At 47.5% G+C, this 14,520-nt stretch overlaps 1 protein-coding gene across 6 annotated transcripts in view; it reads left to right on the forward strand.

The window, feature by feature from the left end:
• Nucleotides 1-14,520, forward strand: part of LOC130275433 (uncharacterized oxidoreductase YtbE-like) — a 189,033-nt gene that overhangs the window by 103,312 nt on the left and 71,201 nt on the right. For 4 of the 6 annotated variants that reach the window (XM_056523387.1, XM_056523385.1, XM_056523390.1 and 1 more), the window contains 2 exons: nt 226-408; nt 3,723-3,782. In XM_056523387.1, coding sequence (XP_056379362.1) covers nt 226-408; nt 3,723-3,782 — 243 coding nt within the window. Of the gene's footprint in view, nt 1-225; nt 409-3,722; nt 3,783-14,260; nt 14,372-14,520 lie in introns of all 6 variants that reach the window. The other 2 variants (XM_056523388.1, XM_056523389.1) reach the window with 2 other exon arrangements.

Below are 14,520 nucleotides of genomic sequence, written 5' to 3' on the forward strand. Positions count from 1 at the left end.
GACAAACTTTATCAACTATAACCTAATGTGTATGGGTACCTTTACAGTCATTAAGACTGGCCGTACGTGTATAGTGAACATGTAGCTAACGCATGTTCAAAAAGAGACAATACTAATGGATTTCTCTCACTCACAGGAAATGTAATTATTATATTAATATACTAAAGATGAAATAATTACTATTCTACATATTCCCATGAGTTGCTCTTCTTTACCTTTCTGCAGGTGGAGTATCACCCCTTTCAGAGGCCACAAGAGCTGGTGGATTATTGTAATAGGAATAACATTGTATTTGGAGGATACTGTCCTCTGGCGAAGGGACAGGTACTGACACATCCGGTTATTCTGAGGCTTGCAAAGCAGTATGGGAAGACGCCGGCTCAAATTTGTATACGTTGGAGCATCCAGGTAAAGAGGTTTTATAATGCTCTTTAGGGGTATGTTCACACTACCGATTTGTAGCTGAATCTCGGCTCGCGGAATTCAGTGAGCAGAGATTCAGCCGGCGGCGGTGGTAGCACCGCGCGGCACTGCGCAGTCACCATTGACGGCTATGCAGTGCTCACCGACTTCCGCGCAAAGAATGAACGTGTTCTTTTTTTGGGCAGAACAATTTCAGCGGCGGAATTGTCCGCTGCTGAAATTCCGCAATGTGAACGGGTCTCGCGGATGACCCATTCACACAGATGCTAACGTTCCGTGGGAATTCCGCAGTGTGAACATACCCTAACAGTATAGATGTTAAACTTTGCCTTAAAGGGGTACTCCGGTGGAAAACTTTTATTTATTTATTTATTTTTTAAATTAACTGGTGCCAGAAAGTTAAACCGATATGTAAATCACTTCTATTTAAAAATCTTAATCCTTTCAGTACTTCTTAGCAGCTGTGTGCTACAGAGGAAATTCTATTCTTTTTGAATTTCTTTTTTTTTGTCTTGTCCACAGTGCTCTCTGCTGACACCTCTGTCCAGAGCAGCATAGGTTTGCTATGGGGATTTGCTCCTGCTCTGGACAGTTATTGATACGGGCATCAGGTGTCAGCAGAGAGCACTGTGGACAAGACAAAAAAGAAATTCAAAAAGAAAAGAATTTCCTCTGTAGTAATTTACAAATCTGTTTAACTTTCTGGCACCAGTTGATTTAAAACCCCTGTGATCAGACATCTTATCCCCTATCCGCCCCTAGACATATTATGCCCTATCCAAAGGTTAGGGGATAAGATGTCTGATCACAGGGGTCCCGTCGCTGGGGACCCCTGCGATCTTCCTGTTGCACCCGGTGTTCATTTAGAGCGTCGGGCGCAGCGCCGGAGGCTCGTGATGTCGCGGTCACGCACTCTCAATGCAAGTCTATGGGAGGAGGCGACACGCCCCCTCCCATAGACTTGAATTGAGGGGGCGTGACCGTGACATCACGAGACTCCGCCCCGCATCACCAGTCATCCGGCACGGAGCAAAGTTTGCTCCGTGCACCGGATGTCTGGGGTGCCACAGCCGAGATTGCGGGGGGCCTGCCGCTGGGGACCCCCGCAATCAGAAATCTTATCCCCTATCCTTTGGATAGGGGATAAGATGTCTAGGGGCGGAGTACCTCTTTAAAGAGATCTAGCCCTAGCCCTAGATTTCTAGCCCTTGTTACATATCTTCTCACTATGGGGGAAACGTTATCATAGCTGCTGCAGGAGGAAAGTGATGGAGTTGTATGCAGCAGCAGATCAAATAAGATCCCATTGTCCACTATGGGCAGCACTTTCACTTTTCCTTTCTTCCCTATTGATTTTCATTTGCTACATGGAAGACTAAACAATGAGGATGAGATTTATTAATACTGGTATTGAGATGGGGAATTATTTTCCACCATAACTGAAGCAAGCACCAGTTCAAAGTTTCCCAATCAGGGTTCCTCCAGCTGTTGCAAAACTAGAACCCCCGGCATGCCTGGACACAGCCTCAGGACAGGTGTATAACTACTATATATCCAGATTCCATAGAGATAGCAGCAGTATACAGATAGAGCTGGAGGGGAGGTGTATAACTACAATACATATACTGATCCCATAGAGATAGCAGCAGTATACAGATAGAGCTGGAGGGGAGGTGTATAACTACAATACATATACTGATCCCATAGAGATAGCAGCAGTATATCGTTAAAGCTGAAAGGGAGGTATATAACTACTATACATCCTAAACCCATAGAGATAGCAGCAGCAGTATACAGAAAGAGCTGGAAGGGAAGTGTATAATTACTATATACCCTGATCCTATAGAGATAGCAGCAGTATACAGATAGAGCTGGAGGGAAGGGGTATAACTACTATATATCCTGATCCAATAAAGGTAGAAGCAGCAGTATACAGATCTGAGCGAGGTGGGCTGGGGAGGGATCAGAGAGCTAATAGAATGGGATTTAGTAGGTGATGATGTCATCCTGTAGAACCCAGAACTGACATCCTGATCTGACACATTAAGCACTGAAAGTTTTGAAGAGTCAGACTGGTGATCACATGACCAAGTTACTATAATGAAACCTACACATGCAGCTGGTACACCTTACTTATATGTCAACTAAAAATATAGTAGAGTTAAATCAACCCTAACCCACCCCCATTTGCAAGGTTGGGGTTCTGTCTGAAGTGCCTACAAGTGTATGGGACTTTTGGTACACCTCCTGATTCCGTTACTCTCGAGCTGCAGAGATTGCCCGGGACTTTTAAAAATCCTGCTGTCTGGCAAGCAGGTGCAGATAATAGTTAGTGCGGTGGATGGGATATGAGGTTAGGATATGAGGATGAGATATAAGGTCGGGATATGAGGACAAAATATACAGTAAAGACGAAATATGAGGATAGGATATGAGGATGAGATATGAGGATGAGATATGAGGACGGGATATGAGGATATGATATGAGGTTGGGATATGTGAGCAAGATATGAAAAAGGAATATGAGGATATGATATGAGATAGGAGGACAGGAGATAAAGACTAAATATGAGGTTGGGATATGAGGACGAGATTGTCATTGTTTCTTTTCCTCTCCCACAAGGTAGGAAGACCGGGCAACACCGGGCACTAGTATAATGATATCGGGCACTAGTATAATGATATCGGGCACTAGTATAATGATATAATAAACTATACAGGGAAACTAATCTAATTTATTGAGCGTTCAAAACCCCTAGATATAAAGAAGGATAGTAAAGTCCTGCAGTAGAGCAGAAATATCCGCAAAGGCCACTTTCACACAGCAGCACATCTATCATCTATCAGTTTCATATATCGGTATCTGTAAACCAATACTGGAAGTGGAACATAAATAGAGATAAAGTATCAGGGAGAGATTTACACCTCTGCCGTTGTTTTTGTGCTTGTTCTCTTTGTTTTGACTTACAAACAAGTGTGAATGAAGCCTAACATCTGTCCACTATAGGACTGTTTACATGAACGTATATTTTTTATATTAGTATTTATTATTATTATTTTTAATTTTATTTATATATTATATATATATATATATTATTATTATTATGTATATATTATACTATTATATATTATTTATTATACTATTAAGCCAAAGACTGTCTGGACATGCTGGGAGTTGTAGTTTTCAACAGCTGGAGGCACCCTGGCTGGGAAACACTTTACTGATTCAATATGATATATAATACATCCAAATGACATGACTGTTATGTACGTTGCAATAAAGATTCTATTCTTCGTAGAACGGAATTGTTACCATCCCAAAGTCAACAAAAGAGAGCAGAATCCAGGAGAATTGCCAGGTGAGGATAGTGACTACTGACATTACAGCATAATACGAGTCTGTGTAAACTTGCAAGTGATATTTTATGCAAAAAAATGTTCTTTGCAGTGGTGGGTATAGGGATAGTGTATGGGGCCCCTGCTCTTTTAAGCTAAGCATACAGCACCTCACATTTAAAGTGAACATGTCACATTGAAAATGCAGTTTTCAGGTTATAGAGCAAGAGGAGCTGAACAGATCGATATATAGTATTGTGGGAAAAGATCCAGGATAATAGATTTTTTCAGGTAAATCTCTGCTTTTTCTGTGCTAAGTAGTTATAGTCATGTGGGCGGTCCTACTGAGTGATTGACAGATAAGTATTCATACAGAGAGCTGAGTATGACCGCCATCTTGACTACTTAGCCCTCAATGAGTGAAGTTGTCACGTGGATGGTCTTTCTCAGTGATTGACAGCTCTCTTTGCATGCCCACTTATACACAGGCACAGCTGTCAATCAGTGATTAGGACCGCCCACATGACTACTTAGCCTGCAAAGAGCAGAGCCTTACATGAATAAATGGCAAGTAATGCTGAATCTTTTCCAATAAAACTATATATCATTCTGCTCAGCTCCCCCTGCTCTAAGAGGGCAGAGCCAGCAGCAGGATCCCATTTTTATGTTTAACTCCTTAACAACATAAGACGTGTATACAAGTTATAGGGCTGCTAAGGACGCATGGCACAGGCTACTATTTAAAAAATAACCGTATTCATCCCGCATGGTGAATGATGTAAATGTAAAAAAAAAAAAAATGAAACTCCAGAATTGCATCTTTGATCAGATTAAATCCCAGGAAAAAAAAATGGAATAAAAAATTCTGATCAATATCAAAGTGGTACTACTAAAATTACAGATCACGGCGCCAAAAAACAAACAAAAAAAAAAAAATACATTAAAGGAAAAGACATCTAGAATCTGTTGCTTAAAGGGGTACTCCGCTGCTCAGCGTTTAAAAACAAAATGTTCCAAACGCTGGATCCGACGCCAGGAGCTTGTGACGTCATAACCCCGCCTCCTCACAGCCGTCATGCCCCCTCACAGAGACTTGCATGAGGGGGCGGGACTATGACGTCATGAGCTGCCTGCCGCCGGCTCCAGTGTTCTGAACAGTTTGTTCCAAACGCTGAGCATCAGAGTACCAGAGTTGCAAATTACTTCTATTTAATAATCTTAATCCTTCCGGTACTTATCAGCTGCTGTATGCTCCAGAGGAAGTTGTGTAGTTCTTTCCAGTCTGACCACCGTGCTCTCTGCCGCCACTTCTGTCCGTGTCCTGAACTGTCCAGAGTAGAAGCAAATCCCTATAGAAAACCTCTCCTTCTCTGGACAGTTCCGGACACGGACAGAGGTGTCAGCAGAGAGCACTGTGGTCAGACTGGAAAGAACTACACAACTTCCTCTGGAGCATACAGCAGCTGATAAGTACCGGAAGGATTAAGATTTTTAAATAGGAGTCATTTACAAATCTGTATAGCTTTTTTCACCGGAGTACCCCTTTTAACAACTATTCTAGATGTCTTTTCCTTTTATATAATTAAAATTCATAAAACACTGATATGAACAGTTATCTATATTTTTTTAGCATGTGTCAGCCAGTAGTAACATTATGTCACCAGATAATAAAAATAAAAAAATAACAATACCGTAAATGATTCCATTCGTGTCTTTCGCTGATAATAGAAGATTGGCAGCTCCATTCACAACAGGAAAGCGCGCAGATGTTCTCATTTCTTTCAGTCCTCCTGTTCTGGCCTTGAAACAACAATAAAGTAGAAGTGCCATATCGCGAAGTGTCAGTCACATATTGGCGCGTTGCTTAGTCCCCAGTACAAAGTATCGTAAACTGATCTATTTCCATGACAGATAGAATGGGTTTTGGTGCTATTATCATTAGGGATAGATTATCCAATGTCTAGGACAGTGTTTCCTGACCAGGGTGCCTCCAGCTGTTGCAAAACTACAACTCCCAGCATGCCCGGACAGCCAACGGCTGTCCGGGCATGCTGGGAGTTGTAGTTTTGCAACAGCTGGAGTTACCCTGGCTGGGTAACACTAGTCTAGGACATAGGGCATACTGAACATCCATAAGACCTACCCTCCCTGAGGTCCTCCACCCACTCCTTTTATGTTATGTGCCGTTTTATGGTGTACTTATCTAGTAGCATAGCCACTATCAAATGTACAAAACTGTGCCTGGTAAACAATAAAGGAACTGGTGAGTACTGCGGCCCTTTAAAAAAACACAGCTCTGCATGGTACCCGTAGTAAGACCCCCACCAATCTAATATTTGTGTCCTTTCTTAAGGATAGCCCAGTAAGAGTAAGAGTAATTATCCATGGCGGGTTGTGTAGTAAAAGTAATAAACAGGTTATACTCACCCGCCCCGCTCCCTCAACGCTGCAGTCACGGCCGCTCCCGGTCTTCTGGGCTTCATCTTTGTTTCTGTGATCATGCAGGAGCTGACCCTCTCAGTCATTCGCTGGATGTGGTGGGACACCGCCACAGCAGCAGAGTGGACAGTCCCTGCCTGGTCACGATGTCACAGGAAGTAAGAAGCAAGAATTAAGAAGTAAGCTGAAAGGATCGGTGACTGGGAGCCTACATGACTGCAGCAGCAGAAAGGGGGATGGGTGAGTACAGTGGTCCCTCAACTTACAATGGCCTCAGGTTGCAATATTTTCAGTCTTTTCTGGACCATTATTACTTGAAACCAGACTCACCATACAATGCTACAGACAGTCCAGATCTGTGAAACGTGTCAATGGCTGGAAGATCTGACCAATCAGAATGGACATTTCACTGGTAAAACTCCTGAAGTGTATGCAATTATTGGTGTCTGGTAGCGCCCCCTACAGTACAGGGTGGTATTACATGTTCTGTACTACTCTTTACCTGTATTACTGAAGTGCATGCACTGACTGTTGTCTGGTAGCGCCCCCTACAGTACAGGGAGGTATTACATGTTCTGTACTCTTTACCTGTATTACTGAAGTGTATGCACTGACTGGTGTATGGTAGTGCCCCCTACAGTACAGGGAGGTATTACATGTTCTGTTCTTCTCTTTACCTGTATTACTGAAGTGTATGCACTGACTGGTGTCTGGTAGCGCCCCCTACAGTACAGGGAGGTATTACATGTTCTGTACTCTACCTGTATTACTGAAGTGTATGCACTGACTGGTGTCTGGTAGCGCCCCCTACAGTACAGGGAGGTATTACATGTTCTTTACTACTCTTTAGCTGTATTACTAAAGTGTATGCACTGACTGGTGTCTGGTAGCGCCTCCTACAGTACAGGGAGGTATATTACATGTTCTGTACTCTTTACCTGTATTACTGAAGTGTATGCACTGACTGGTGTCTGGTAGCGCCTCCTACAGTACAGGGAGGTATTACATGTTCTGTACTCTTTACCTGTACCAGGATTAGCTGCTCCTTTGGACACCAGGTGAGGGCGGCTCCATGTTACTTTTTTAGGACACTGTGTACTGTACAGGACCCTGAAGAAGCTCCTGTCCTCTACATAGACAGTGATAACATCTCCCAGCAGATCTTTATTACTTTTATATGTAAGGATTTGCTTTATCTCTATTAGTTATCTACTTATTCTTTAATCCTCACTTTCGGATTACATTTTGGGGCTTCAAAACTAATTACTAGGTTTCCATAGAGTTATGGTCTCAACAATGGTCATCCTGGAACTAACTAATAGTGTAACTTGAGGGAACGCTGTCTGACCTGTTTATTATTCTTACAACATTACCAGACATAAAATATTTTTTGGACAATTCCTTTAATTCTGGATACCATCTTAAAGGAGTAGCACTCTGGATGGGAAAACGAGATACAACAAGGTGAACGCGCTGCACTTGGCATCCCCTCCAGTGCTCTTAAAGGATTACTCTACCGGAAAACATCTTATACCCTATCCAAAGGATAGGGGATAAGATATCTGATCACGGGGGGGGGTTCCCGCCACTGGTGACCCCCGGCGATCTCTGGGACGGAAGCGGCGGCATCCGGAACACGGAAGCTTGGAGCTTCCGTGTTCGTGGCGTCACGCCATGCCCCCCCTTTCATGACTATGGGAGGGGACGTGACGGCTAGTATGTAGCTGTCACGCCTCCTCCCATAGACATGAATGGAGTGGGCGTGGCGGCTGTAGTTGCCAGTCATCCAGCACGGAGCGGAGTTCGCTCCGTGCTCCGGATGACTGGGATGCCGCAGCGGAAACCGCGGGGGTCCCCAGCTGCATGACCCCTGCATTTAAACCTTTTATCCCCTATTCTTTGGATAGGGGATAAGATGTTTTCCGGCGGAGTACCCCTTTAATGCTTAAATATGGCAGTCCTGGACCTATAGGTGCGGAGACAGACCAGTAAACTCACTGGAATAAAAAAATGCGACATCCCGTGTTTTTTAAATCCAGTTCAGCCATGCTGGAGACACGCTATGTTAGAACGCTGGACAGATCTGAATCCATCCTAAGACGCCTATTGTCACGATGCCGGCTGGCAGGTAGTGGATCCTCTGTGCCAGAGAGGGATTGGCGTGGACCGTGCTAGTGGACCGGTTCTAAGCCACTACTGGTTTTCACCAGAGCCCGCCGCAAAGCGGGATGGTCTTGCTGCGGCGGTAGTGACCAGGTCGTATCCACTAGCAACGGCTCACCTCTCTGGCTGCTGAAGATAGGCGCGGTACAAGGGAGTAGGCAAAAGCAAGGTCGGACGTAGCAGAAGGTCGGGGCAGGCAGCAAGGATCGTAGTCAGGGGCAACGGCAGAAGGTCTGGAAACACAGGCAAGGAACACACAAGGAACGCTTTCACTGGCACTAAGGCAACAAGATCCGGCAAGGGAGTGCAGGGGAAGTGAGGTGATATAGGGAAGTGCACAGGTGAACACACTGATTGGAACCACTGCGCCAATCAGCGGCGCAGTGGCCCTTTAAATCGCAGAGACCCGGCGCGCGCGCGCCCTAGGGAGCGGGGCCGCGCGCGCCGGGACAGAACAGACGGAGAGCGAGTCAGGTAGGGGAGCCGGGGTGCGCATCGCGAGCGGGCGCAACACGCATCGCGAATCGCATCCCGGCTGGCAGCGGAATCGCAGCGCCCCGGATCAGAGGACGTGACCGGAGCGCTGCCGCGGGGAGAGTGAAGCGAGCGCTCCGGGGAGGAGCGGGGACCCGGAGCGCTCGGCGTAACAGTACCCCCCCCCTTGGGTCTCCCCCTCTTCTTAGAGCCTGAGAACCTGAGGAGCAGACTTTTGTCTAGGATGTTGTCCTCAGGTTCCCAGGATCTCTCTTCAGGACCACAACCCTCCCAGTCCACTAAAAAAAAATTTTTCCCTCTGACCTTTTTGGCAGCTAAAATTTCTTTGACCGAGAAGATGTCCGAGGAGCCGGAAACAGGAGTGGGAGGAACAGATTTGGGAGAAAAACGGTTGAGGATGAGTGGTTTGAGAAGAGAGACGTGAAAGGCATTAGGGATACGAAGAGAGGGAGGAAGAAGAAGTTTATAAGAGACAGGATTAATTTGACACAAAATTTTGAAAGGACCAAGATAGCGTGGTCCCAACTTGTAGCTAGGGACACGGAAGCGGACATATTTAGCGGAGAGCCATACCTTGTCTCCAGGGGAAAAAACGGGGGGAGCTCTTCTTTTCTTATCCGCGAACTTCTTCATGCGTGATGAAGCCTGTAAGAGAGAATTTTGGGTCTCTCTCCATATGATGGAAAGGTCACGAGAAATTTCATCCACAGCGGGCAGACCAGAGGGCAAGGGAGTAGGGAGGGGGGGAAGAGGGTGACGGCCGTACACCACGAAAAATGGGGATTTGGAGGAAGACTCAGAGACCCTGAAGTTATACGAGAATTCGGCCCATGGGAGGAGATCTGCCCAGTCATCCTGGCGGGAGGAAACAAAATGTCGCAAATAATCACCCAAGATCTGGTTAATCCTTTCTACTTGTCCATTGGACTGGGGATGATATGCAGAAGAAAAATTTAATTTAATCTTGAGTTGTTTACAGAGAGCCCTCCAGAATTTAGACACGAATTGGACGCCTCTATCCGAGACAATCTGCGTAGGCAACCCGTGAAGACGAAAAATGTGTACAAAAAATTGTTTAGCCAACTGAGGCGCAGAAGGAAGACCAGGAAGAGGGATGAAATGTGCCATTTTGGAGAATCGATCAACGACCACCCAAATAACAGTGTTGCCACGGGAAGGGGGTAAATCAGTAATAAAATCCATACCAATCAGAGACCAAGGCTGTTCGGGGACAGGCAGAGGATGAAGAAAACCAGCGGGCTTCTGGCGAGGAGTCTTATCCCGGGCACAGATAGTGCAGGCTCGCACAAAGTCCACAACATCCGTCTCCAGAGTCGGCCACCAATAGAAGCGGGAGATGAGTTGCACAGATTTCTTGATACCCGCATGACCTGCGAGATGGGAGGAGTGACCCCATTTGAGGATTCCGAGGCGTTGGCGAGGAGAAACAAAGGTCTTTCCTGGAGGAGTCTGCCTGATGGAGGCAGGAGAAGTGGAGATCAGGCAGTCAGGTGGAATGATGTGTTGCGGAGAGAGTTCAACTTCTGAGGCATCCGAGGAACGAGAGAGAGCATCGGCCCTAATGTTCTTATCGGCAGGACGAAAGTGAATCTCAAAATTAAATCGGGCAAAGAACAGAGACCACCGGGCCTGGCGAGGATTCAGCCGTTGGGCAGACTGGAGGTAGGAGAGGTTCTTGTGGTCGGTGTAGATAATAACAGGAGAACTTGATCCCTCCAGCAGATGCCTCCATTCCTCAAGTGCTAATTTAATGGCTAGAAGCTCTCGATCCCCGATGGAGTAGTTCCTCTCCGCTGGAGAGAAGGTCCTAGAGAAAAAACCACAAGTGACAGCATGCCCGGAAGAATTTTTTTGTAGAAGAACAGCTCCAGCTCCCACTGAGGAGGCATCAACCTCCAATAGGAAGGGTTTGGAAGGGTCAGGTCTGGAGAGGACGGGAGCCGAAGAAAAGGCAGACTTGAGTCGTTTAAAGGCGTCTTCTGCTTGAGGAGGCCAGGACTTGGGATCAGCATTTTTTTTGGTTAAAGCCACGATAGGAGCCACAATGGTAGAAAAATGTGGAATAAATTGCCTGTAATAATTGGCGAACCCCAAAAAGCGTTGGATAGCACGGAGTCCGGAGGGGCGTGGCCAATCTAAGACGGCCGAGAGTTTGTCTGGATCCATCTGTAGTCCCTGGCCAGAGACCAAATATCCTAGAAAAGGAAGAGATTGGCATTCAAACAGACATTTCTCAATTTTGGCATAGAGTTGGTTGTCACGAAGTCTCTGAAGAACCATACGGACATGCTGGCGGTGTTCTTCTAGATTGGCAGAAAAAATTAGGATATCGTCCAGATATACAACAACACAGGAGTATAACAGATCACGAAAAATTTCATTGACAAAGTCTTGGAAGACGGCAGGGGCGTTGCACAATCCAAAGGGCATGACCAGATACTCAAAGTGTCCATCTCTGGTGTTAAATGCCGTTTTCCACTCGTCCCCCTCTCTGATGCGGATGAGGTTATAGGCGCCTCTTAAGTCCAATTTAGTGAAGATGTGGGCACCTTGGAGGCGATCAAAGAGTTCAGAGATGAGGGGTAAGGGGTAGCGGTTCTTAACCGTGATTTTATTAAGACCGCGGTAGTCAATGCAAGGACGTAGGGAGCCATCTTTTTTGGACACAAAGAAAAATCCGGCTCCGGCAGGAGAGGAGGATTTACGGATAAAGCCCTTCTTTAGATTCTCCTGGACGTATTCGGACATGGCAAGAGTCTCTGGGGCAGAGAGAGGATAAATTCTGCCCCGGGGTGGAGTAGTGCCCGGGAGGAGGTCGATAGGGCAATCATAAGGCCTGTGAGGAGGTAGAGTCTCAGCTTGTTTTTTGCAGAAAACATCCGCGAAGTCCATATAGGCCTTAGGGAGACCGGTTACTGGAGGAACCACAGAGTTACGGCAAGGGTTACTGGGAACCGGTTTTAGACAGTTCTTGGAACAAGAGGACCCCCAACTCTTGATCTCCCCAGTGGACCAATCCAGGGTAGGGGAATGAAGTTGAAGCCAGGGAAGTCCAAGGAGAATTTCCGAGGTGCAATTGGGGAGGACCAAAAGTTCAATCCTCTCATGATGAGATCCGATGCTCATAAGAAGGGGCTCCGTGCGGAAACGTATGGTACAGTCCAATCTTTCATTATTTATACAATTGATGTAGAGGGGTCTGGCGAGACTGGTCACCGGGATGTTGAACCTGTTGACGAGAGAGGCCAAAATAAAATTTCCTGCAGATCCAGAGTCCAAGAAGGCCACTGTAGAGAAGGAGAAGGCAGAGGCAGACATCCGCACAGGCACAGTAAGACGTGGAGAAGCAGAGTAGACATCAAGGACTGTCTCACCTTTGTGCGGAGTCAGCGTACGTCTTTCCAGGCGGGGAGGACGGATAGGACAATCTCTCAGGAAGTGTTCGGTACTAGCACAGTACAGGCAGAGGTTCTCCATACGGCGTCGTGTCCTCTCTTGAGGTGTCAGGCGAGATCGGTCGACCTGCATAGCCTCCACGGCGGGAGGCACAGGAACAGATTGCAGGGGACCAGAGGAGAGAGGAGCCGAGGAGAAGAAACGCCTCGTGCGAACAGAGTCCATATCTTGGCGGAGTTCCTGACGCCTTTCGGAAAAACGCATGTCAATGCGAGTGGCTAGGTGAATAAGTTCATGTAGATTAGCAGGAATTTCTCGTGCGGCCAGAACATCTTTAATGTTGCTGGATAGGCCTTTTTTGAAGGTCGCGCAGAGGGCCTCATTATTCCAGGACAATTCTGAAGCAAGAGTACGGAATTGTACGGCATACTCGCCAACGGAAGAATTACCCTGGACCAGGTTCAACAGGGCAGTCTCAGCAGAAGAGGCTCGGGCAGGTTCCTCAAAGACACTTCGGATTTCCGAGAAGAAGGAGTGTACAGAGGCAGTGACGGGGTCATTGCGGTCCCAGAGCGGTGTGGCCCATGACAGGGCTTTTCCGGACAGAAGGCTGACTACGAAAGCCACCTTAGACCTTTCAGTGGGAAACAGGTCCGACATCATCTCCAGATGCAGGGAACATTGGGAAAGAAAGCCACGGCAAAACTTAGAGTCCCCATCAAATTTATCCGGCAAGGATAAGCGTATCCCAGGAGCGGCCACTCGCTGCGGAGGAGGTGCAGGAGCTGGCGGAGGAGATGACTGCTGAAGCTGTGGTAGTAACTGTTGTAGCATAACGGTCAGTTGAGACAGCTGTTGGCCTTGTTGCGCTATCTGTTGTGACTGCTGGGCGACCACCGTGGTGAGGTCAGCGACAACTGGCAGAGGAACTTCAGCGGGATCCATGGCCGGATCTACTGTCACGATGCCGGCTGGCAGGTAGTGGATCCTCTGTGCCAGAGAGGGATTGGCGTGGACCGTGCTAGTGGACCGGTTCTAAGCCACTACTGGTTTTCACCAGAGCCCGCCGCAAAGCGGGATGGTCTTGCTGCGGCGGTAGTGACCAGGTCGTATCCACTAGCAACGGCTCACCTCTCTGGCTGCTGAAGATAGGCGCGGTACAAGGGAGTAGGCAAAAGCAAGGTCGGACGTAGCAGAAGGTCGGGGCAGGCAGCAAGGATCGTAGTCAGGGGCAACGGCAGAAGGTCTGGAAACACAGGCAAGGAACACACAAGGAACGCTTTCACTGGCACTAAGGCAACAAGATCCGGCAAGGGAGTGCAGGGGAAGTGAGGTGATATAGGGAAGTGCACAGGTGAACACACTGATTGGAACCACTGCGCCAATCAGCGGCGCAGTGGCCCTTTAAATCGCAGAGACCCGGCGCGCGCGCGCCCTAGGGAGCGGGGCCGCGCGCGCCGGGACAGAACAGACGGAGAGCGAGTCAGGTAGGGGAGCCGGGGTGCGCATCGCGAGCGGGCGCAACCCGCATCGCGAATCGCATCCCGGCTGGCAGCGGAATCGCAGCGCCCCGGGTCAGAGGACGTGACCGGAGCGCTGCCGCGGGGAGAGTGAAGCGAGCGCTCCGGGGAGGAGCGGGGACCCGGAGCGCTCGGCGTAACACCTATGAACATCCGTAATTCATTGACTTTTATACACGTCACATTGTGACCGGCAGCTTCATCTCATACTAATCTTACATTAATTCCTAAAATATTTGCACAATGTGTTATAGGTTGTGTAGTCTGTCTACAGTGGGCTCCATACTGTGGACCTCCAGATGTTGCAAAACTACAACCACCAGCATGCCCGGACAGCCTACGGCTGTCCGGGCATGCTGGTGGTTGTAGTTTTGCAAGATCTGGCGGTCCACACTTTGTGGACCACCGGTATAAGATAACCCATGTGTCCATTGTCCGTACACACTAACCAGCCTGCATCTCCTCAGGTGTTGGATTTCATACTAGGAGATGATGACGTGTTCTCCATAAATTCCCTGCATGATGGTCGGCACGTGACCTGGGACCCCTCTAATGTATTGTAGCTGTCACAGGTTTGGGTATTTATTAACACTTCTCCTTTACTTTTACTCTTCTCAACTTTTCTGGACATGCACAATGTTTACTATGCGTATTAGCATATTTGGATACTTAAAGGGTTACTCCGCTCCCCAGCGCCTGGAATATTGAGTTCCGAACGCTGTGTGCG

Source organism: Hyla sarda, chromosome 6, assembly GCF_029499605.1.
Source record: "Hyla sarda isolate aHylSar1 chromosome 6, aHylSar1.hap1, whole genome shotgun sequence".
Taxonomy (NCBI): Eukaryota; Metazoa; Chordata; class Amphibia; order Anura; family Hylidae; genus Hyla; species Hyla sarda.